Source organism: Helicoverpa zea, chromosome 7 (genome assembly GCF_022581195.2).
Source record: "Helicoverpa zea isolate HzStark_Cry1AcR chromosome 7, ilHelZeax1.1, whole genome shotgun sequence".
NCBI lineage: Eukaryota > Metazoa > Arthropoda > Insecta > Lepidoptera > Noctuidae > Helicoverpa > Helicoverpa zea.
The window spans coordinates 12,827,020-12,850,040 of record NC_061458.1 but is presented as its reverse complement, the minus strand read 5'-3'; the positions used below and the strand labels follow the sequence as shown (position 1 = coordinate 12,850,040).

At 36.1% G+C, this 23,021-nt stretch overlaps 2 protein-coding genes across 4 annotated transcripts in view; one reads left to right on the top strand and one right to left on the bottom strand.

Annotated features, from left to right (window-relative positions):
- Nucleotides 1–16,902, bottom strand: part of LOC124631624 (moesin/ezrin/radixin homolog 1) — a 33,768-nt gene extending 16,866 nt beyond the window's left edge. The window contains exons 1-3 of one of the 3 annotated variants that reach the window (XM_047166118.1): nucleotides 16,749–16,902; nucleotides 16,384–16,417; nucleotides 2,213–2,392 (exon numbers count right to left, since the gene is read on the bottom strand). In XM_047166118.1, coding sequence (XP_047022074.1) covers nucleotides 2,213–2,392; nucleotides 16,384–16,395 — 192 coding nt within the window. In that variant the 5' untranslated portion in view covers nucleotides 16,396–16,417; nucleotides 16,749–16,902. Of the gene's footprint in view, nucleotides 1–2,212; nucleotides 2,393–11,892; nucleotides 12,052–14,922; nucleotides 14,945–16,383; nucleotides 16,418–16,748 lie in introns of those variants that run through there. The other 2 variants (XM_047166116.1, XM_047166117.1) reach the window with 2 other exon arrangements.
- Nucleotides 16,903–17,554: 652 nt separating this feature from the next.
- On the top strand, nucleotides 17,555–22,985 carry LOC124631628 (palmitoyltransferase ZDHHC6). Its single transcript, XM_047166122.1, has 8 exons — nucleotides 17,555–17,779; nucleotides 18,323–18,504; nucleotides 18,842–18,926; nucleotides 19,266–19,393; nucleotides 19,727–19,897; nucleotides 20,234–20,440; nucleotides 20,837–21,024; nucleotides 21,433–22,985. The coding sequence occupies exons 1-8, from the start codon at nucleotides 17,725–17,727 to the stop codon at nucleotides 21,548–21,550; spliced, it is 1,134 nt and encodes a 377-aa protein (XP_047022078.1). The 5' UTR covers nucleotides 17,555–17,724; the 3' UTR covers nucleotides 21,551–22,985.
- Nucleotides 22,986–23,021: the final 36 nt, after the last annotated feature.

Here is a 23,021-nt window from a genome sequence, read left to right as displayed (position 1 = left end):
ACTGGTGCCAAGCTGTTATGGCTTGAAGACTAGCTATAACAATGCGAATGGCAATGCAGATTTGCGCCGCCCTTGCATCGAAGGACATAAGACGAAACATAAATTACAGAAGGAGGTCGAGAATTTTGCCTACATACCAGAGACTGGTTCTTGCGCTGCATAATGAGAGAACTGTAGATATGATCAAACTATACCTACAGCGTGAATTTACAATAATGGTTGCGAAACATCTCGTGGGCTTAAGGACGCCGAAGAGGACAAAATGTAGAAACAAATTATAAGAACTGTGAAGTAGGCACAATGCAACGCCTGGGCGTAACATTTGCTATCAAAAGGACATTAGTGACCAGTCTACGAATAGTGCCTAAATGTTTTATTTATCCAACAAGGCAAGTGGTCTGCGGCCGGCAGCTACAGTCCGTCTATCAAACATAGTAGCTCAATGATCTTGTTTACATACGGCACGTGGGCAGGCTGACAACGACCGCACATAGGACAAACCCAAGACTCCGGGTGAAGAACATCTCTGCACTTGGTACAAGGTCAAAAATAACCAGCTGTCTAATCGTCTTATTATATTATTGATTTGGAATGAATATTATATTATTCTCGCCGAATCTCGCCATAGTATCTATGTGCTTTGACTACAAATTCTGAGAAAAAGTAATAACTTCAAAAAGCGTTTTATTAAATGGTAGCGTGATTAGTTTTCGTTTAAATATGCGAACATAGTACAAAGTCCTAATGAAACTGATATCGTATCAGATCAATCGTCTATTTTCAGAAAATGAGTATTCCTAAAAATAACAGAACGGATTATGACGCTTAAGTATTTGTCGGTATACGCGAGAACAACGTAGGCTTCTAATTTAATGAAACTTTGGTAAACAATAACTGGTTGGTCAAACTATTCGTTTTTGTAATCTTATCGAAAACCTGTCAAGCTAATAGCACATTGATAAAGGGACGCTCCTAATTCCGCCTAGAACAAACAGAAACCTGTTGACATAGAAACAACAAACACAAGTAAATGTTCTAACAAAGGTGAGTCCGCGGTGAGACTCAATACAATACAATTGACCGAGGTGGATAACTTGCAGTTTTGAGAGCTGCAGACAACAAAAAACTGAGGTCTTTATACGGGGATCGAATGACAAACGGTAGATTCCAACGCAGCGTTACCTACTGAATATTCGATCGGAGTCATTGCTAAATGCTTTTGGAAGGAAAGAAAGTAATATGACCTCTTTGAATATTCATGATTTATAGAGTTGAGCAGTTAAAATGAAGCAGTTGACCTTGCTGATAAAATGCGGAGGCTCGAGGCTCTGTAATGATATATTCGGTAATGTTGTGCACACGTCGACATTGCAATACGGGGTCAGTGTCACGCCGAGGATAAGAGCAAAGGAAAACAATTTCACAGAATCGTTTGTTTGTGGCACAACAACATGACGGAAACGTGTTTCGAATGAATGAGAATTGAACGGCGCCGACGCACTACGCGAAAGGAAATGGGCGCTTAACTGCACATTGACCACGACTATTTGGAGAAAACATTAAAAGATGCAATTAAAGCAGTGATCGCGGTCAACACATAAAAGAAAAATACGAATCGGGTATATTATCAAGTCAAGCTCACGAAATAGCCGCGTACACAAACAAGAAACAAAACGAACTTGAACTTGTTAGGCGCACTGGTTGTTCTAAAAATAATCATTACATCGCGTTTGGTTCGCGGCGGGCAATAGCCGCCCCCTCACGACTTGCAGAAAACACACTCAATTTATACGCTAATGCACCGTCCAGCAACATTAGCGATGGTTTTGCAACGCAAACAGACGCAGATTCATCTCTAATGTATGTAAACGGAACAGGCGGCAGATTCAAACGAACGATGTTGGATCTAGATATCTTACAGCGCTTGTTATATTCCTTTTTCCTGATATTTTAGATTGGGTTTAATGCAAGGCTACTGCTAACGGATGCTATTGCTCTTGTTTATCTATAAATGCTCGTATTCGTTCTGACCTCATTATTAAAAATCTTCTTCCAAATTATGAATTTGATGACACATATATTTGGCTTTTAAGTATTTTTGGCACGTTGTATCTTCATGTTAAATATTTTGATTATTCATGTTAAATATCTTCATGTTAAATATATTGATCGAAGAACTAGAGCGAATATTAGCGTTGTAGATAGAACTAACCTTTTTGTAGAGTTTGATCCAGGTGAGATCGCCTTTGGAGTCGGTGTACTGGAGGCCGAAGAACCAGACCTCTCGCAGGCCGATGGTCTTGACGACCTGGTCAAACAGCTGTTTGCCAGTCGTCGTCTGCTGGATCGCGAACTCCAGCTCCGCGTCCATCGTCGTCACACGGACGTTCATCTGGAAATGGAAGAACAGCGTCAAAACAATATTCGTGTGAAAGTTTTCTGCGTAGATAATACACATCTAGTAAATAAAGAAACTGAAATTGAAGTTGGAATCAAGTGTGAAAATTATTTAAACGCCACTTTCGTGTCACGCTCATCTGAAAATGATTATGATTGATTTACATTTAATAATTACGCTCTTGAACGTGCATCAATATTAATAAACGCATGGATCAACATATTTGGCATATCTATGCAACACTTGCGCGAATATACGCAGTGCTTCGGAGAAATCGTCAAATATCTCACGATTTAAAGGTGGTTTCTCCTTTAATTGATACAGAACCGCTGCACTACTTGTGCCCTTTTGAATTCCAGTGTGAGGTTTGTTGTATAGATCGATAAATACGTGTGCCCTTTTTCCAACGTAAAAGACCTTAAGTGTCACTTCGAGTATGGCAAAGAAAACAGAGTAATGGACGCGAACGGCATTGTGTACACCAGATGTGTGCCAACCACTTTGTTGTATCTAGTTAATAATGCGTATAATGGAACAAACAACCTTTAGGTAACTTGATATATTGAACAGATCATTTTAAGATTGCATATTTTTGATTCATACAAGAAGGGCCAAAAACAGACCGAAGAATTAGCAATATAAAGCATTTAAAATTTCAATATGTGTGGAGCTAAATATGTCGTTCTTGACATCTTTGCCAATGAGAATAATCCAATGTTTTCAAGTGAATTTTGCAATTTCAATTTTTATCAATAAATTGTTATTTTGGTCAACATGATTGTTTTTAAACAAAAGTCTGAATTATCTAGTAACTACAGCTTTATTGACGGAAAATAAACGCTCTGTTTATCACTAGGTTCATTAATAATACAAACATAAGGATTTCATTCATATCGTTTTCTCAATTAAGAGCAAAGATAGCGGCATATAGATGCAATTCAAGCCAAACATAAAAGTAGTATCTGGAGCAGATGAATGCTATCAAGGCAAACTAAAGAGTAATAAAGTTTCATTCATAGAAACTGATATAAACATAAATAAACAGACAACAGAAATAGAGAGAACGTAAATGATGGTATCTAAAAATATTGTACATAATGCAGAGTTGGTGGCACGCCAAGCGGATGCGATCTTCCGGGACGATTATGTCATGGTATTACTTCAACTGTCGAGCTCTATCAACGTCCTTTTATGATCTCTTTAAGTGTACTCCGATACTTTTTATGGTAACGATAAAACTATATGTAAGCTACAGCAGCTCTTTTTTTCTCGAACTTATGAATCATTTGGATAAACAAATTCTAGACTACCAAGCAGTTCAAATATTTCATCGAAATAATGTAGTTTAAGACAATCATCCATAAACAATATTCAAATGTAGCTTCCAGCAAATGACTGCAGTTCACGCGAATGAAACTGTTAAAGAAATAGTTTCTATTTATTTTGCAATTCCTAAGAAAATGCTATAATATTTTTTCATGCCAGCCAAGGTTTTGGTACACGAAAAATATTGTGAAGAGGATTCAAAGATTACGAATATTTTTCGATTTTTGTAGAAAAGATTATAGAAAGAAAGAAACGAAAATACATCGAGAAGATAAATAACAAATACAAGTACAAAAATAGACTTCATAGTATACGATGGGAAGGCATTTGCAGTAGCCGATGAATCTACATCGGTACCTAGTAATGAAAACATGATTACACTAACAATGCTTGGTACCGACGGAGATATTATCTGCAAAGTGGCAACAATGGATGTACATAACGTTCATTCGTAGTATACTTCTAAGTACGATAGTAATGAGAATACACTACTTTTTAACTATATCGCTAATTTGTACACTGCGGCTGTATGAGTAAATGAATTTTACAAAGTAGCTTCAAGAAATTTTACAGTTTTGGGGTTTGATTCTGACGCTAAACTATTAACAAAATGACAATTCGGTTTTAATAGGGCTCCTCACGCAAGGAATATCTTCCGAATTGTAAAATATTATAAAATGGCCCTCATTGATTGATTGAATTTAATATTATCCGTAGATAATTTTATCAATTTTACAACCTTTTTTGAGTACAAGATAAGATAGATAAATTCGTACTTAAAGCGAAGGTCAAAGTTCAAAGAGCTGAAGACCGGAATACGATCGGAAATCGCAGCTTGGAGCAATGCCAGTACAGAACATAAACACCAAATAAAAACCACTGAACCAGGAACTTTCATGTTTACGTTCATGAGTTAAAATCTTGTAACCTCTTTCATAATTTGATATGTTAAACCACAGTGTCATTTAATTCCTCTATTGCTTTTATTTTATCCTTAAAGATACCATCACCTACATTTATGGAAAAAGTATCGATAACAATCCTTCATGGATCATCCTCATTTCTAGGCTATTATTCAACCTCGGTTATTCTTGTCTCCCCTATAATTTATCGCTTATCAAGTAGCCCGCATGGTTTATTATTTAAAATCATAAAACTGCCTCCTCTAACCTCCAGTAATAAGGTTAAGGAAAGGACGATGATAGCGTTCATGAAATTAAATCGAATATTCTCAATGTCGTTAATTTTATGTGAACTAGTTTATACTGTGAAATGTATGTAAATGTGATCGGTGTAAACTGGCGTCTTTGCTCTCAAATGATGCATATTTTACACGCTCCGAGAGCATTTCTAGACAATTCGTCATCATTATGTCAACACTTGTTTTAATCTATGTTCTCGTGTGTTTAGCTAATCCTGGCTACAGCTCAGTGCTAAATATAAGCTATGTTCAACAAGAGGAATAAACTGAAAACATACCCTGACTAATTCCAAACTTAGGCAGTGTCACTTAAATAAGACATTACTCCATGCACGGCGCCGCGGAACTCATCAAATTATGTTACTTTTGTATGTGATGTAACTTGAAGGTTTACGTAAAGACAAAAAAAGTCAGAAGGTCATCTGTCAATTTGAAATATTTCCTCTACCTCGGAGCTAGTTAATAAACCTGTTTTATTCATAATTACACACGTAATGGGCACAGAGACACAAGAGCTCATAGATGCGTAACCAAAAACTAATGAATGTACAACACAGTCAACAAGTCGTATGCCAACGGACGAAAAAAAATCGGATCTAACGTCAAATAAATTATCATGGCAACGGAAATAATCGAGACACGTCCCGATAGATAGACGAACCTAATTGCTTCCGATTGTTTAAGCTGTCTGTCTCAAATGATTCAACTTTAGCGCAGACAGACGCTTTACCTAGTTAAACTTGTTGGCTATTAGACTAAAACAATCTAATTTTGATACACTTTCTAATTGAATGAGATTTGGTTAATTATAGAAAAATATATTTTAAAGGCATTCCTCGCCCAAGGATGATGATAATGAAGTAGCTAATGTAAGAGCTGAGTCATCTGACGAGATTGAGAAACTAATACGAGATAAGCGTGCGGCGGCTGCGCTCTTATCGCTAGTGTAAACGACGGATGTTTGTATAAGCAACGACCAATTTGCTCGCTTTGCTTTGCACGCGAAACTTGCCTTCAAGAAAGTGAGCATGTAATTTCTTACATCTATTATTATTATGAAGAAAGTATGCTTCCACATGTTGATTGATATTATGTTTAGAACAGATGATCACGGCAAGAAACTTAACACTAATGAAGAAACTTAAACTGATGTTTCTTCAGCAGATACTAACTACGTTATTGGCAAAGAAACCAGTTTTAAACTCTCGCATGTTATCGATTAGTAAAGAGCTATAGATGCTTTAAGATGCGCCATTAGTTTGCTTGATGTACTACCATTACCTGATTAGAAAATCTTGAATAATGGCAGACATAAACCAGCAGAAGGCAATGATAATAATTTCATATTAAAATGACGGCTCCATGTTCGTGTGTCACGTGCCTATTGACAGGAAAACGACCCTATTTAGTAGGAAATTGTTTACGGATTTCATAATTATATTGGTAATGGGTGCACCATGTTTATATTTGGATTGTGATTCACCAGTTATGAAGAAAATGATGTCTATAACTTGTGAGGTCAGTGTTACATTGAATATGGAAACCAATTTGCATGGAAATCCGTTTATAAACCACTTCTTGGTATTTATATGATACCAAGTATGTATGTACGCGTGTAATATATGTTTCCATTTTCCTTTCATGACACCAATACGTTTGAATCGATACTTTAAGGTCGTTGTGTAGTAATCACGTATTAACTGTAAATCCAGTAGATGGTCAAGGAAATGCCTTCAATATCCCTGACACATCTCGATATCATGTAAGCTTATTCACTTAATTCATGAAGGTACAAATCAATAATAAAATAGATGTGTATGTTATGCTTGTTCCAAGCTAGATAAATCAGCTTATCGTTCAAACACACCACAGTTATCCATTTAAATTCTACAACTTTATACGATAAGCTCACGCACTCACGATTATCTTTAACGATCAAAATTCGTGTTAAAGGAAACCATATCACAAATAACAGACAGTAATGGAATTGCCATCATGATCATAACTTGCAGGCTGTATAAAAAGAGTGTAGCTCCTAGATTAACTGATGGAGATACCACGATATTCTGCCCTAGGTAATAAATAACTGTGAGTTTGAATTCCCCTAACCGTCGTTTGATGGCCGATGCTACATCTGTACGCAAGGGAGACATGACATCATCTAAGTATACAACGAACGTAACATAGATAGTGGTATGATAAACGTGAATCGCGTATAGCAACCGTATGTGCCGCGATTCTATTTATAGGACAAGCTAAGAATTGAATAATGCTCACAAGATTCTTATGATATTTTTTACCTAAGATGGGAGATTCTTGCGTTCGTTCGTTGCGTTAATTTTATTGCCAGACTCGGTAATAGGCATGATGACAAATTTTTAAATTCCTTTGTATGATGTAGGTATACGTCTATTTTATATGAAAAATTATTAATTTTAAGAAAATGCGAAGTTTTTTTATCAAATAATTGCATTTTTCTCTGTCCACTTTGAATCCGGCGCGAAAACGCTTGTCAGTGTCATGTCGTCACTTGTGACGTCACGACTGAAATTACAAGACGCAAGTAAACAACGCTCGTGTAATAATTAAGTTTTTTGTGTTATTAAATATGAATTCGAAAGGGCATAGGTGTTGTGGGGTCCCCCAGTGTAAGAACACATCCAAAACAACTCCTGATAAGTTATTTGTGTACGTTCCTCACAATAAAAAAATACGAATCAAGTGGCTTAAACTTGCAAGGCGAGATTCAAAAGCAATATTGCCCAGGGTACAACTTTATTTTTGTGAAGATCACTTTGATGTAAGTTATTACATAGTTCTCTAGATTCTAGCATAGTTTATAATGTAAATAACTATTTCGAGGTTAGGTTTCATCTCTCATTGTTTTTTAATTAAACTAGTATACTTACATGGAAGTTTTAACATTTGTAAATTCAGCTGAACAAAAATCTTTATTTGATGCCAAAAACTTTCCCAGCATTATGATATCAATTCTAGGCAAATAAGCGCTGTTTGCCTTGATAAATCCGGGCTCCATAACTCGTGTTATAAACAATTAATTAATTAAAAACAAAGATCGCAGTGGAAGTTCACAATAACGAAATGTGACGTTCGCGCGCTTTCGCGCGAGTTCTTTTGAGAGATGACGTCACGAGCTCTGATCGGTGTTCAAGATATCATGGCGGATTGCCTTATTTCGTAATTTTATTTTATAAAAATACATATTAATCACATTATTAATAAAGAAAACAATGCGCGTTTTATATTCCAAGCTTCAAGTTTAATTTAATAAATATATTATTTTAATGATTTTTGATTACTGTCATCATGCCTATTGCCTAGTCCTCATTAATAGCAAATTCATGAGGTATTTCAAGTTTATTTTTCCATGCACGAATTTTGTTTATCGCATTGTTTGATCGCTCCTTACTTTCAAGATGTGATAGAGCTTTTCCTAGAGAAATACCACCCGCTAAGTTAATAGCGTAAATTAAGACGTTACATACAAGCATCTGCTTTCAATGTCAACGCGTCATGTTGGAATTAGTCTCTCGTTACAACATAAGGAGCTGAATATATTTCCACCCACAGCTAAGAAGCGAAGCTTTACATCTTACTAAGTAACTAAATTAATACTTATATTTAAATATTCTTGTCAAACAATACATTTAACAATAAGATTTTTACAGAGATCCATTCTATTGTCTCACGGAAAAATACTCAAGAATCAAAAATATGGTAAAGTGTCGTCCTTGCTGTATCTGAGCTAAGTAGGAAGTACATGAGGTGACCAAGGTGAACTGATGGTAATTATGAAGATACATTAAATATACTCGTTGTAAGTACATTTGACGACATAATTATTAACTTTGAACTAGGGTCGTGAGGTCGGCGCCTGGAGGTAAAAAATTGTAGAAACTGGTATTTCATAACAACAGTCATCATTTATAAATTACATTGATTTAAGTAATAATAACTAATAACGACAAAAGTTTAAAGGTGGCTTTCCGTAAAATTCATAAGCTTAAAAATTGAAGATTGTAGTCCAACCAAAATTCAATGTCAAACACGTTAAGCTAATGCAGATAAACTGTTCGGTCAACAAAAAACGTCAGAATAAACCATTAAAGGCAAACAGATGATTTAACACATGAGACATAAGTACAACTATTAATAGTTATAATCAACGTTATGCAAAGCTAACAGAGAATAAAGTTGGATAAAACGTTGCGTCGGAAGCAAAAAATCCCGGTGTTCAGACAGGAAGGTGGCAGAGGGGATAGAGGGTGGCGTAACAGGTGCACAGACAGATGGAGCTAACACGTGGCTCTAACTGCACGATCAATACGGATGTAGCACCTTGCCACCATCTTATAATAACCTATTGTTTGACTCTCCAACACTTTGAGCACTAGTAGATCTTGAAAAGGTGTCGCTGTAATGACGTCAATCGCTTCGTTTGTATAAAAAGTAAGTCTTATTCGATGTCGCCTGCTCGTGCTAAAGTCCAAATTAAACTTTCAATACACGTCAAGAGAAAACTTAACAATATCTCCACGATCTTGTTACCTGACTCAATTATAATGCTACACCTCCGCGAATCTCACGAAGTCTCGTCAAAAGTGAGACTCAAAAATATTCGAGGTGATAGAAAAAGAAATTCTGCTGTGCTTTAGAAATCGCAATAGTGTTTGAGTAGGTGAAACGGAGTGAAACGGCACTACATGGGCATGGAGCATATCGACCGTCAAATTAAATTCAAGTACAGGCTGCATGAATGAGGGGCTTGGTGCCTAATGGCTGACGAAGATAGATCGATGCGTCAAGTTGGGTTACGTTACGTAGCTATAGGGCATAGAGCTGACCTCAGCCTCATAATGCATGATCAGATACGTTGTTGCTAGATAATTGTCAATATAATGAACTCTACGACATATTTTGGCAATTAGAAAATACTTAAACTGAATCTTTTTCTAAGAAACAGTTTTTGTCATGCATGATGTATTCAGGAAATGCATCAATTATGCTGATTTGTATCCGACTAGACTTGTAGCTAATAATAAATCGCGTAACGATGTACCTGCGTGTGAAGTAGTGTTCGCGTCACGTGCGGCTATTGTGATAACGTGATTCTGCAGGTACATGCAGGTACCAATTACTGGCTTACGTTGCATGTCGCCAAGCTGAGGCTCCATCAATTGTACGTTCATTAAGAAAAACATCAGCTGCTGACCTTTCTGTTGATGACTCTATTGTTCTTCTTCGGTGATCTTCGATAAACGCTACTTAAGTTTTGGATCTAACTTTAACTACATATATTTGATACGCTACAACTTTATTTTGTTGAGCCAATCATATCATTTTAACAAATTGCTTCCCCTTTACACCAGGATATGCAATTAATTAACATTCCCAGTCTTAATTAAAATTCCATTCATTTTTTGATAAATCGAATTCATTTTATGGTTAAACGTGAGCAACGTTTCAGATGGATGTAGAACGAAAACCAGCAGTGTTATTTAAATTTTCAAGGCTCTTAGCAACACGACATGTGGAAAATACATTAATGCTGTTTGAGTGTAGCAAAACAGTTACAATTTGAACTTGAAAATACCCAAGTGTGATAAGTTTTACGGATGTAAAATATTAATCCCGTACTTTGAATTGGGATTAAGATTTAGGTTGTATAGATAGTGCCATGACTATCAACAATTCCAAGTGGCATAATCACGAGCCGAATAAAACTGAGCAATTTATTTAATTTCGAAGCTCAGCAAAGCCCACAAAAACTATGTTAATAAGTTTTAGATTGTGAACCAAGAAGTGATTAAATGTTTTTTCTAAACCCTAACAATCTTACAGATGTGGAAATCCTTGAACATCTTTGTACATTAGTAGTACGTGATTTAAGTGCCGCTGATGAAGCAAGTTTTATAATCAACTAGTTTTATAGTGCGCCTAGTGTTAGCTGTAATGATAAGTCAGCAGCCACATCGCGTGACGCGGCTCTACATGTCATATTTACGTTAAAACAGTACTGCTGTAATGAACTACCTTGATGGTATTTTTAACAACATATTGACCAGTAGGTAACCAGAACGTGCAGCATTACTAGCGATAAGATAAAATTCATTACAACTCATTGTGTTAATTTTGATAAAAGTAATCGAAAATTCACACGTTTATATTGTACTACATTCGTATCGGTGATAAAAAACATGAAATTCTTTAAGTTCACCTAATCATAAATGAACTAGAACGATAAAAAACCTCCCATTATGTACAATGATATATTTTTTCATGGCGAACTTAGATGTTGATTCAAGACAAAAGATTCTAAAGAAAGCGAGAGCACCAGACCCTTGGCGAAACAGGAAAGTGATTCTATCTCGCTCTAATGCGCGGGCTGGACAGGGATAGGGAACAAAAGACGGTTACGACCGTTTGCTTGATGCAAAATAAATAATAAAGCCATGACCGACTCCATCTTGAAGTTTGCGGGTTTACGTTGCGATGACATCACCGTAACTTATGATTTCAGTCAACATGCTTGTCGACCATCTATACACTAATGTAATTTATTTGTTTGACGAAACGTTCGGCCATGATGACTCCGGCACCTGTTGCTATGCCTAAGTTCCAGGTAATCGAGATAAGCTGTGACGTGCTTTCAATTTCTTTGCAAAGGTAGGTAATATTAATTAAGCAGGTACAAGTGACTAAGACGTCTGGACGACATGGGTACCCTACATTTAGGTAAGTGGACTTTGGAAGTTCCATTAAGCAACCAGTTTGTAGCCGGGTTCAAAAGCCAAGGGTGTTTCTGATCAAGGGCTTAGAGTTAAAGGATAATTCTATTGCCTTAAGCACTAGAATATTCTGTGTGGTTTTTGCGGTTTGAGCAAAAAGTGTCAGTGACGACATCAGTCAAGGTGGTCGTGTCTACCCTTTATGCAATGCAACTGACCTGTTTTCCTCCGGCAACCATGGTGGCTGGTTTTTGGGTCACACACTGGGTAATGTCACAGGCACAAACACAAGGTTGTTTATATTATCCTGTGGAGAACACGTGAGCCGCGTCTGCCGGACGCGGCGGTAGAGTTTGAACTGAACGGTCGCGGTCGCCGCGGGGATGCGCGCGCGCCCCGAGCTCAAGGCCACCTCGCACACCTCAAGCCGCCTACAGTTTCGCTACTTTTTTTCTTGCATCTAAATTGAATAGTGATCCAATCGGCGCCGGCGTCGCTACTTACGCGATTACGTGCATCTGTGCTAGGCGCGTGTTTATAATTGTGATTAACTTGATTAAGCGCCACATATGTTTAGCTGTTTTATATGCAAATATATCAATAGTGGTACATAAGCTATATTATCGGAAATAAGATTTCTTCAACGAGGTAACTTTGAACACCTGTGTTTGAATAAAATTACGTTGGTGTTAGTGTCATCAATTAATCGACGCGCGAAGGCTCTTTAATTAGTACTCTCTGCTTGCATTAACTATTAAGTATCTTGTTTTCGTATTACGAGAGTAGGTATTCTTCGCTAAATATGATGCGTTAGTCCATGTATTATGTTCACATGTACACAAAATATCGTTAAGTATTTAATAAAACAATTTAAATCCAGATAATTTACAAATTACCTATCTAGGCACTAAAAACCACAAATGATTAATAGCAGTTTTGTTAAATTCTAATTTTATGTTTTCCTGTTGTAAGTTTTTTAATATCGGATATAGAAATATTAGTATTTTTACTGCGTGCGTGCAATGTTCTAATGAGCGTATACTGAAACTGAAATAGGAAGTTATCTTGCTATTGTTTTGTTTTTATGAGTTTTGTGAAGGTTTATAGAAATTTCTGCGAAGCAGGAATGTGTATGGTACGTTAGTTTGAGTATTTCTAGCAGCCATGATGTGTAAGTACCATAACTATGCCTATTGGATATAGTGTGCGATTTCAGAGTTTAATTTTACCCGTTAGTATAATTTAACATAATCTAATCGCCGTATTTTGCATACACTGTTTTTGATGATAAAACAGGAAGTACCTAGGAAGTTTTGTATTTTTCAGTAACGCGATTTTAACTTGTTTATCTTATTCATTGAATAAAGGCTATTCTTATTTTATTTTATCTTATTCATAATTTTTACATTCTTACCTATTTATTTTCATATTGATTAGTTAGACGTAAAGTTTTATCGAGAATTTGTGAGATAATGATGATTAGATTGGTATTTTGAGCCGCGTTTGAATTCGTTAACTATTTTTTTCAAAAACTTTTGAGGAAATAAAGTTTCATGGTTTCAACAGGAACAAACAAACAGTTTTCCTGATTACCCAAATGATGTGATTAGTCGCAAATTCAATTTCCCCAAACATACAAAGAGGTAAAGTTTTCCGCAATATGGGACCAAGTTTACCTCTACCTCAGTAATGTGCTGAACAGGAATTTTTTTGTATTCAAAGTGGAAGAAAAACGAGGGCTTTTCGATGTAAACGCGAGAGGCACTAGAAGTTGAAGCCGTCTAGACGAACCCTGGGGTCGTTGACCGCATCTAGCTATAAACTGTTTAACCTACTTTAGAACATAAGTCATCATTCATTTAGCTATATCTGCTACCTACGTACCTATATCACTTGATTATAAGTAACTTAACACAGACTCAATTAATCAATTATTCCTAAACTTTCAATTGGCAAAAAAAACAGTAAACACAGCTAATAATTTCAGCAGTTGTTTAACTATCTTTCGAAAAGCAGTAATCGGCGGAAATTGCGTCGGCTAAGCTTATCTAAATCCGTTCACAGCATTTAGTTGGGTGTTCATCCATACTAATATTGTACGCGCTGAAGTTACTTGGTGTCATCACAATAATATAGTTTTGCAGGTGTTTAAACTAAAATTCTCATAACTAATTTTCCTATAACACAAGTCAAACGTCTTATTAACTTATTTGTGATAACACCATTATTAGTTTTTATGTAAGAACAATACACGACAATACCCCATGACTAACTTACTCTATAGCCCAGGTATCAAGTGAAACCGCGGGAAACGAGCTGTCAACACAACGTCATCGTGTGTAAGTAACAGGTACATGAGCGGGGTCTACGTGTGTCTATGGCGCGGTGCACCGGCCGCTGCCCGCTAACCAGATAAGCGCCCTACTTCCCCGCTTCCGTCCTGTGACACACTTGAGCCGGGCTTCTCCAATACAAGCATTACATCACATCTTATTAGATTTACAACTAGTATAAATACTCATTTCTAAGTTGCCAACTCAATAAAAAGAAAAAAAATGTGGTTACGTAAAAGACACACCAAACTTACACATCATGCATAAAATTACTATTCCATTCACACTAAGAATGACACGTTTAGTAATAATAGCCGCGCTATGGCTACACCAACTACACCACATGATTAATTAATTAGTTCAAGTCTGCAGCGACAATACACGCCCAAGATCACATTTCGCGATCATTTAGTTCTAGCATGTGACAAATATAAATAAACTAGCAACTATTAAATTCTATAGGCTAAGGAACTACCGGGGTTCTCACAAAGTACCAGTTCACACACACCACAAAAACCAAGCAGAGCAAACTATAGAATGCAATCATGCTAATGGAATTTACTTCATATAACTAAATACCATTTTAATAGCTACACTCCATAGCAACTCGAGATAAATGAATGCTGTTGGTGACCTTCCAAAGTTTCTGTTCCATTGAACCTGCGACTTTGTATGTTGCTGTTATGAAATCCATTTTCTGAGCACGCTAATTTTAGCCAAACCAAAATCTATTATCATAAAAAAATCACACTGTATGGTTCTGACTATCTTACTGTCACCATTCTCTTTAAAACCTTATTGGATAAAAAAAACAAAACAAGCACTGGATTTCCGATGGCTCAATACTAAATGGAAAACTAAGGGTTATTAAAAAAATTCAAACAGGGCAAACCAAACGCAAACATTCGGACTAACCAAGGCATTATCGTTTGCGCCTAAATCAAGCGCGTTGCTAATATAACCCAGTATCTGGAAAATAAATATATACAGACATAGGTTTAATATATAACTGAATGATATGAATTTAAATATATACTATTATCTATGATATGGATATGTATGAAAAGATAAATAAAATAAAATTATAATGATAAAAGATGAATTCAAATAATTAAATCTCCATATTTTTCATAATTTTATTTGGCACAGCTTCCTGATCATATTTAAATTATTTCTAAAAATAAATGAATATATGAGCTTCAAAAGGAAGTGTTATCACTCTGTCAACCAGGATGTGATAGCAAAATGAATGTCACAGTGAAATCATTTAAACGTTCAGGCTGAATCATTTGTTGCCTCCGCCAACTCATGTTCTTAATTAGCCTCTTTTTAAACCCCCAATAACTGTTCCATTTATAAAAATGTCATCTCAGTATTACCAGTGATAAAATTAACCCACTTTTAGCACATTTTACAAGACTGTTCACTTAAGTATTATGTTAGTCATAGTAAACAGGTTGTAATCATATCTTTATGACTAAGAACATTTAATTAGAACTGCTCTCATCCCTGACATAACTATACTTGAGAATATTAATAATTAATAATACTTGATATCAATATATGAAATACTGCAGTACAAGCATGTTAGTAATTAAACAGTCCAGTAGTGCAGACACTGGGTGCAAATTGACACAATGTCTTGTTATCACTAATTCATTCATATTCAAGGTCACTGATAACATCTTTTACACCTGTATTTTTCTCATTTTCACAGTTTTTAATAGTGCTGCATGCATAGATAACAGTCAGGCTAATAAATATATGCAATTTTCTGTACAAATATGTATTTTAGTAACTGTATGTTGTTAGGTATCTAAACTCTAAAGAAAATTAATTAGTAGATTGCTATCAAAAGTTTATAGGCCAGTTTCCATAACTACAAAAGTAATTAAAGTACAATAATGTGTAATTAATATCTTCACTGATTTCTTATTGGACTAAATTTGGGTTTCAACAATACTCAAACCAACATGTACTTGTGTTATCACAAATTTTAAACAAGATAACCCATAGTGTAATACCTTTGTATTACGAAATACTCTTATCTTCTCATACTAGACATGTACTTTTACTTTCCAAAAGAGATATCATATAAATATTTATAGTAACATCCCAATATCATGAAGTATTGCACATTTTGTAAGCTTTAACAACTTTGTGGCCCAATGTTTGTGCTGATAGTAAATGTTTCCACACTGTTATCAATGTAGAAAGTTAGTTTTGTATGAAAATGTCTCCCCAAAGCTTATACAGCGTCACACAAGTGTGGTCTGATCACATTGCGATGGTGAAATCAGTGTTCTCACTTAACCACGACAAACAAGCCAGTAACCTAAGTTTGTTACAAACAAATCAACGTAAACAAGTACTCACCGATTTCGGCATGTTGGCGGTTTGGGATCACAATCTGCAACGAGACAGAATATATGTAACGATAATTTTGTTCACGTAAATTTCCACCGCCGCAGACGGCTTCTTGCCGCGTGACATTACATATGAAATTGTGACTGAACGCCTGCTTCTATGCCCGCAAAACGTTCATTAACAGATCTGTTCACCACCAGTCTACACATTTTCACACAAAATTATCGTATTCCAACGATGACAATAAAATTGTAGTCACCGGGCAGTTGGCTGAACACAGAAAAATTCGTTAGATAAAAATTCGGAATGTTGCACCAGAATATGAAAGTGGTGCTTTAGGAATATACAAAAAATATGTCCAGATTTTAACTTACCCGGTAAAAGGAAGAATATCACCTAATAATCCACATAAGTAGAACAACACACATAAAGAATGCACACACCCTTGAGTCACAAAAATATCGCGATGTGACAACTGCCTGCGTGACGTGGTAGCCGATGTTGTTATCAAAAAACTTTCATATTCTTCTTCGCATTTTAGAAGCAAATACTGCAACTTTAAAGAATAATAATTTGAAAAATGACAATACGATTTAGATTCTGACGCATAGCAGCATTGTTAAAAGTTGTTTAAAAAGTGCAATGAAAATTTATACTGTAAATTCATGGACATTTCTACTAAATCCTTTTTTTTCTACAGATTGGCAACATTGCAACGAGCCTTTTAACGCAAAAATATTTAACTTGTCATTCAAAGTCAAAACCAAATGCAAATAATTTGAAATTAGTTCCAGCACATTTTTATTTAAAATTAGTTTTTTTTTTATTAAAATTCAAGTTTTGCATAATCAAGTAACTGAAATTTAAACTCAACGAAATATTTTCCCTGGAAAGTAATCATTTGGAATTTTCTTGCGTTTGTTGAAACGTAGGAGACTGCGTTCAGAAATCATAATCTAAAGTTGGATTAATATGATAATATACGATAAACAACGTCTACAATTTGTTTTTAACAAACGAGTGCAAACCAAAAGTGTAGAAAAAATAATTTCCATTATTTATTTAAATTATAGGCTTAAGTTTTTCATTTATTATGAATATTTCAGTTAAGATTATATTCTAAATAAATGGAAAACTTAAGACTATCATTTTAAAACGGAAACTTGAATGTTATACCAGTCATATGTCATAACGTTCGCTGCTAGAGCGAGGCGCTATTTTGCTGTTTCGGTATTTAAACAATTTTCTGTATGTAATATAAAAATAACATAATGTGCAAGTATACTAAGTGGTAATTTGATATTAATTTTACAATTGCATAGTGCGTAAGTAGTCGAAAACCTCAACTAAATGGCTTCATCGCCGTTTCGCAGATTGTGCCATTGGGGTCCATTATCGGTTTTAGGTGAGTTTAAATTAAATATAAGCTTTATTTTCATCGCTACATTCCTTGAAATTATCCTTCTCATGCCTTCTACCTGCTGAAGTAAGTGAAGTTTGTAAAAACATGTCTTTTCTATTCCAACCACTTGTTAATGAATGAGTGTGAGCTTTAAACACTCGTTACTTCTGTTGCTGGCTGTTATTGTTTTATGGTTTAGTCACACTTTACAATCCATTGAATTAAATTCATAGGTTTTTAATTGACAAGTAGATGTCTTTAAAAGACATATGAAACTTTTTTCTTATTGGAAATATATTAGAATGAACATTCATCGTAAAAAAAATTTCCTTACTAAAGCTATTCCCATAACTCTCTAAAATGAAATAAATACCACCCCTGAAACATACTTTAAAAATACACTTCTGACCTGTTGTTGTCACCCAACCATTAGGAATATTAATAAAAATAGAATAGGTCTATAAATAGAATGGTCTTTATTTGCTTAGAATGCAGGTACATACAAATTCTTCTATTTAAATGTCAATACACATACACAATTTGCAGGTATAATAAAGCTCATAACATGGGCAATGGTGCACCTCCTGGGCATGTGGTGGCCGCCACACTCGTCCATAGCCGCAGCCCTACATGCAGCTCTGTTCCTCTCACTGGCTGCTTCCACTTTGTACTACTTCCTACAGTCATTACTTGAAGGACCTGGCTTTGTACCATTAGGATGGAAACCAGTGAGTAAGAGAAGAATATGAATGTTGAATTTAACGGAATGTTTTGACTGTTTGTTAGTGAACATTCGCTGATGTATTAGGATATGCCCTGTTAAGATAGTTTAAGGTGTTTTTAAAATAAGTAAATAAATCAGTATTCCTCTAAAATTCTTTAGAACATTGTGATTAAAAAAAGAAAACAAAATCATACAATAACAAATACCTAAGATCTAATTACTAATTTCATTCTTTTACTAGGCATTGTTTACTGTTATGAGCATTATTTTTAAATATGCATAGTTAATGTTAGGCATTATTCTTAAAAGATTTCCTATAGAAATGATGTTTTTTTTTTCAGGAAAAACAAGAGGATACAGATAATTTACAGTTTTGTACAGTGTGTAATGGATACAAAGCACCAAGGTCACATCACTGCAGGAAATGTAATTAATTTTGTGATTATTTTAACTAACTTACTTCATAATTGTAATGAAATATTTCCTGGATGATTACCCTAACTAATTATTGTACAGTTACAAAAAGAATTTACAGAACTTAATTGTTCTTCAGACACTACACATTGAAAAGAATTAATAAAATTTCTCTGCATTTCACATGTTTATATTTCTTAATAAGATAAATAATAAGCATTACAAAGACCTATATACATATTGTTGTATATTTCTAAAGCATTTTTTCAATATTTTATGTTAAACTACTGAATATTTAACATTTGTAGTACAATGATGTATTTATAGCTATATATAACAACATTCTTTCAGGTGGCTACTGTGTAAAGAAGATGGATCACCACTGTCCGTGGATCAACTGCTGTGTGGGACACAACAACCATGGATACTTCACACTTTTCCTCACTTCAGCCGTGCTGGGCTGCTTCCATGCTTCTGTCGTAAGTCTTTGGCAATATTAGGAAGTAAGAGTATTGTCATTTAGTTAGAAGAGGCATTAGTAGAAACATATGTGTGGTCAGTAAAAGTCTAATGCTCTACAGTCTACACCCTATGTTATACAATTATTTGACCATCTCAAAAGACTATTGCAAGATGAGAATAGCATGGGGCACCATTTGACAGCTAACTGTTTTGATTATCGTTTTAATTGAATGGTATGGTATAACCCACCTTTAGTCTTAAATTTTTCTGCCATAGATGAAGGATGCTTTCAAAGATTAAACCTGTTCTCCAAGATTGTCTATATATTCTGCCTTTTTATGCCTCAACAGGTGCTGTCAATATGCATGTACCACGCAATAAACCGCGTGTGGTACATCCACAGCGGCACGGGCCGGGAGCCGCTGGTGTACCTGACGCTCACCACGCTGCTGCTGACGCTGCTCGCCATCGGCATGGCTGTGGGCGTCGTGTTGGCTGTCGGAGTCCTGCTGTATCTGCAGGTATGCACCGTATGTGTAGTTGTGCAAATCGTGCAAGCTTGTACAAGCTTGTGCAACATTGTGCAACCCTGTGCAGCTCTGTGGAACTTTATGCTGCTATATCAGGCCAGCAGCTTTACAGTTTGGCCTAACGAGCAGGACTACTTGAAGAAAACTCGATTTTCTTCCTACGATTGCTACCACTAACCTGCTACACTAGTAAATTAAGCATTTGGTGTTGCTGGGGAGTTTTTTCCACAATTTCTTCTGCCCACGTTTTTGGAGGCTGTATTTTCAGCATACTTTGAATAAATGGAATTTTGTCTTTTATTTATTGTATCTATATTTCTTGAATAGGTCCGCGGCATACTCCGCAACCAAACCACCATAGAAGACTGGATAGTAGAGAAGGCGGTAGGCCGGCGCGAGGAGCAAGGCCTGCCGGACTTCGTGTTCCCTTACAACGTGGGCTGGAGGAACAACATCAGACTTGTACTGTATGGCAACAAGTACGATGGCATACGGTGGCCGGTGAGAGACGGATGTGGGGAGTATGATCTTACGGTGAGTTGTTTATAAATTAGATTATAGTTGCTGTTTAATTTTTGTTATGAGAGAATCATTTTTGGTGTCAATAAAATGTTTTTTAAAATGATTTTTTAATAGGTATACAAAACTATTTAGACATCTTTGTAGGATACTAATAATTTTATATAAATCAAACACATCATATGTTGAAGGGCCAGTATGAGCAATGTGACCGCACTGGGTGCTATGCATGTGGGGCGCCGAAATGAATCGACTCCATCTAAAAATTGTGAATATGGCCTACACTGTAAAATATCTAGAATTGACTTTTGATAGCTGGTTCCCATTAAAAGCAGCTGGCGCCCTTACAGACAACATAAACGTTGCTTATATGGCACATGTAACATTAATTCTTTCAATTTTGTCATCCAGCGCGAACAACAAGCCCAGAAACAAGACAAACGGGTACGTTCCCGGCTGTACACAGCGATAGCAGAGTACTCAGGGTACTGGGTGCCGCTGCGGCGCTACCCCTGGGCGGCGCTGGCGGCGCCCTGCACCGACGAGCCGAGGTTGCCCCTGCGGCCTGGGGACGTCATCCGCGCCACCAGGCAGAGACGGTGAGACACTTACGTCAGACTGTCATATACCCACTAAACTGAAAGTCAATTATAGGGCACCCCCAGAGCTTGCTTAGGCTGCGGGATTGTTCGAAAGAGTTACCGCGACCCTGGTACATGAAAGGCGAACATGATGGGTTTTAGTCAGTAAGAGTCTGACACTCCCTCACCGCTGCTAACGCACAGTGGGAAGAGTCATATGATAATTTCGCGTCCACCCCTAAAACACACCCCTTGCACCTTTTTAAGAGCCGCGTTCAATAATATAATAGCTAGTTAGTCCCAAGTAACTATTGAAGCTGTGGTTTCTAAATAAAACCACCGAAAGTTGTGGTTAGCCGAACCTAAAATTTGGAAAGCTTTGCCATGAGATGCACAATATTTACCCTTTTTTTCTCAATTCCACAGGCATTGGTTGTTCGGCGAGAAGTTAATAGGAGAAGGCGAGAGTCGAGGTCCACGCGGCTGGTTCCCGCGCGACGCCGCTACTCCCACCGACCATCTATACAAGACCAAGCCCGACTAGCGCCCGGAAACCTGCGGTCCTCACACTGTCTAGCAAATACATGGAGGTAACTTGTATATAAGTATATCAATGTCTGTATGAAATGTGCTTTATTGTCCAATAATGACGGGTTAGGTATTCCAATGTCTCCTTCGGTCGACACTGAGCGGTGTTTCTACAAGCAAGACAGTGGTACAATGAAATAAAAATAATTTTAGTAGGGTATCCAATAGTATGCAGTGTCGATCCAATGTCCAGTCTTGAGAAAACTGCTTATGTGTTACTCGTTTTCGACTGTTACCACTCCATTTATTTGCTATATACTGTGGGTCACTGTATGTACGTACGAATGAATGAATCATGTTATACATGGATAGAATAAATTCATCGTTTTATATGAAAGAGATCATAGTCATATTTTATAGTATTTGTTGAATACTTCACTGTTTATCGTTGCTATCGAGGGCCTAAACCATATATTTTTCTTTTTATTTATACTGCTTTATAAAGCTGCTTTTCTATTATGCATGTTATAAGTGATACTGTAACAGATTCTGTGTTCCTACCCTCTATATTTTTAAAACATCATTTCCATCCAACGATCTCAGATATCTTGAATTTATTATTATTTAACTCTAAACCAGTTTTGTAAGAAAATGTTTTTGAAACATGTTTGTGTAAGTAGACAATCAGAAAATCGTGTAAGGTCACAAATTATGCCTACTGTACACAATATTGTGTTGTTTTTATATTACGACCAGTTGCACAAAATTTGGATTTTATTGAATCCCTGTGAGGTCGCAAATTTGGCAAAACACAAACTGATTTTTAACTATGAAATAAAAATTAAAAAAAGCTACACAACAGAATATTAAGATTAGGCCATTGATATAACTATTAAGTCAAAAAGGCAAACGGAAAAATCCCCAACTTGTACAGTTAACAAATAAATATTCATGTTTTTAGTATCAGGCAGTGTTTCAGTTGGTTCAATATTGTACTGATTTAGCCCGCGTCTTAATTGACTACTAGGATGCATAAGACTGCAGACAATACTTTTAAAGTCAATTTCAAGTGGCATGTTGACTGTGGCGGTTTATTAATTTGGCGCCAAGTATAGAAATCCCGGGCGCCAGGCTTAGAAGTCCCGGGCGCCAGGTTTAGAAGTACCGGGCGCTAGCTTGGGAAACGAAGAAAAGTCTATTACTGAACACTATTTAATTCAAGCCCAAGTTAGTTAATGTTGCTAATCTTTATATTTATATTTTTGGTGGCATTTAAACAAGACAGTGGAATCTTTATATGAATTTATGAGTCATAGATTATAATGTAGTATGACTAACTGTTAGGCTCTTCAACGGTTGTTTGTTATTTTGAGCAATTTTATAATATTATGACTTAATAGTTGTGATTGTAAAAATAATCTGTTTTGTATAAATAAAAATTGTATATTTAATTTTGGACTTTTACTTGGGTACTCCCTCTAGGACGA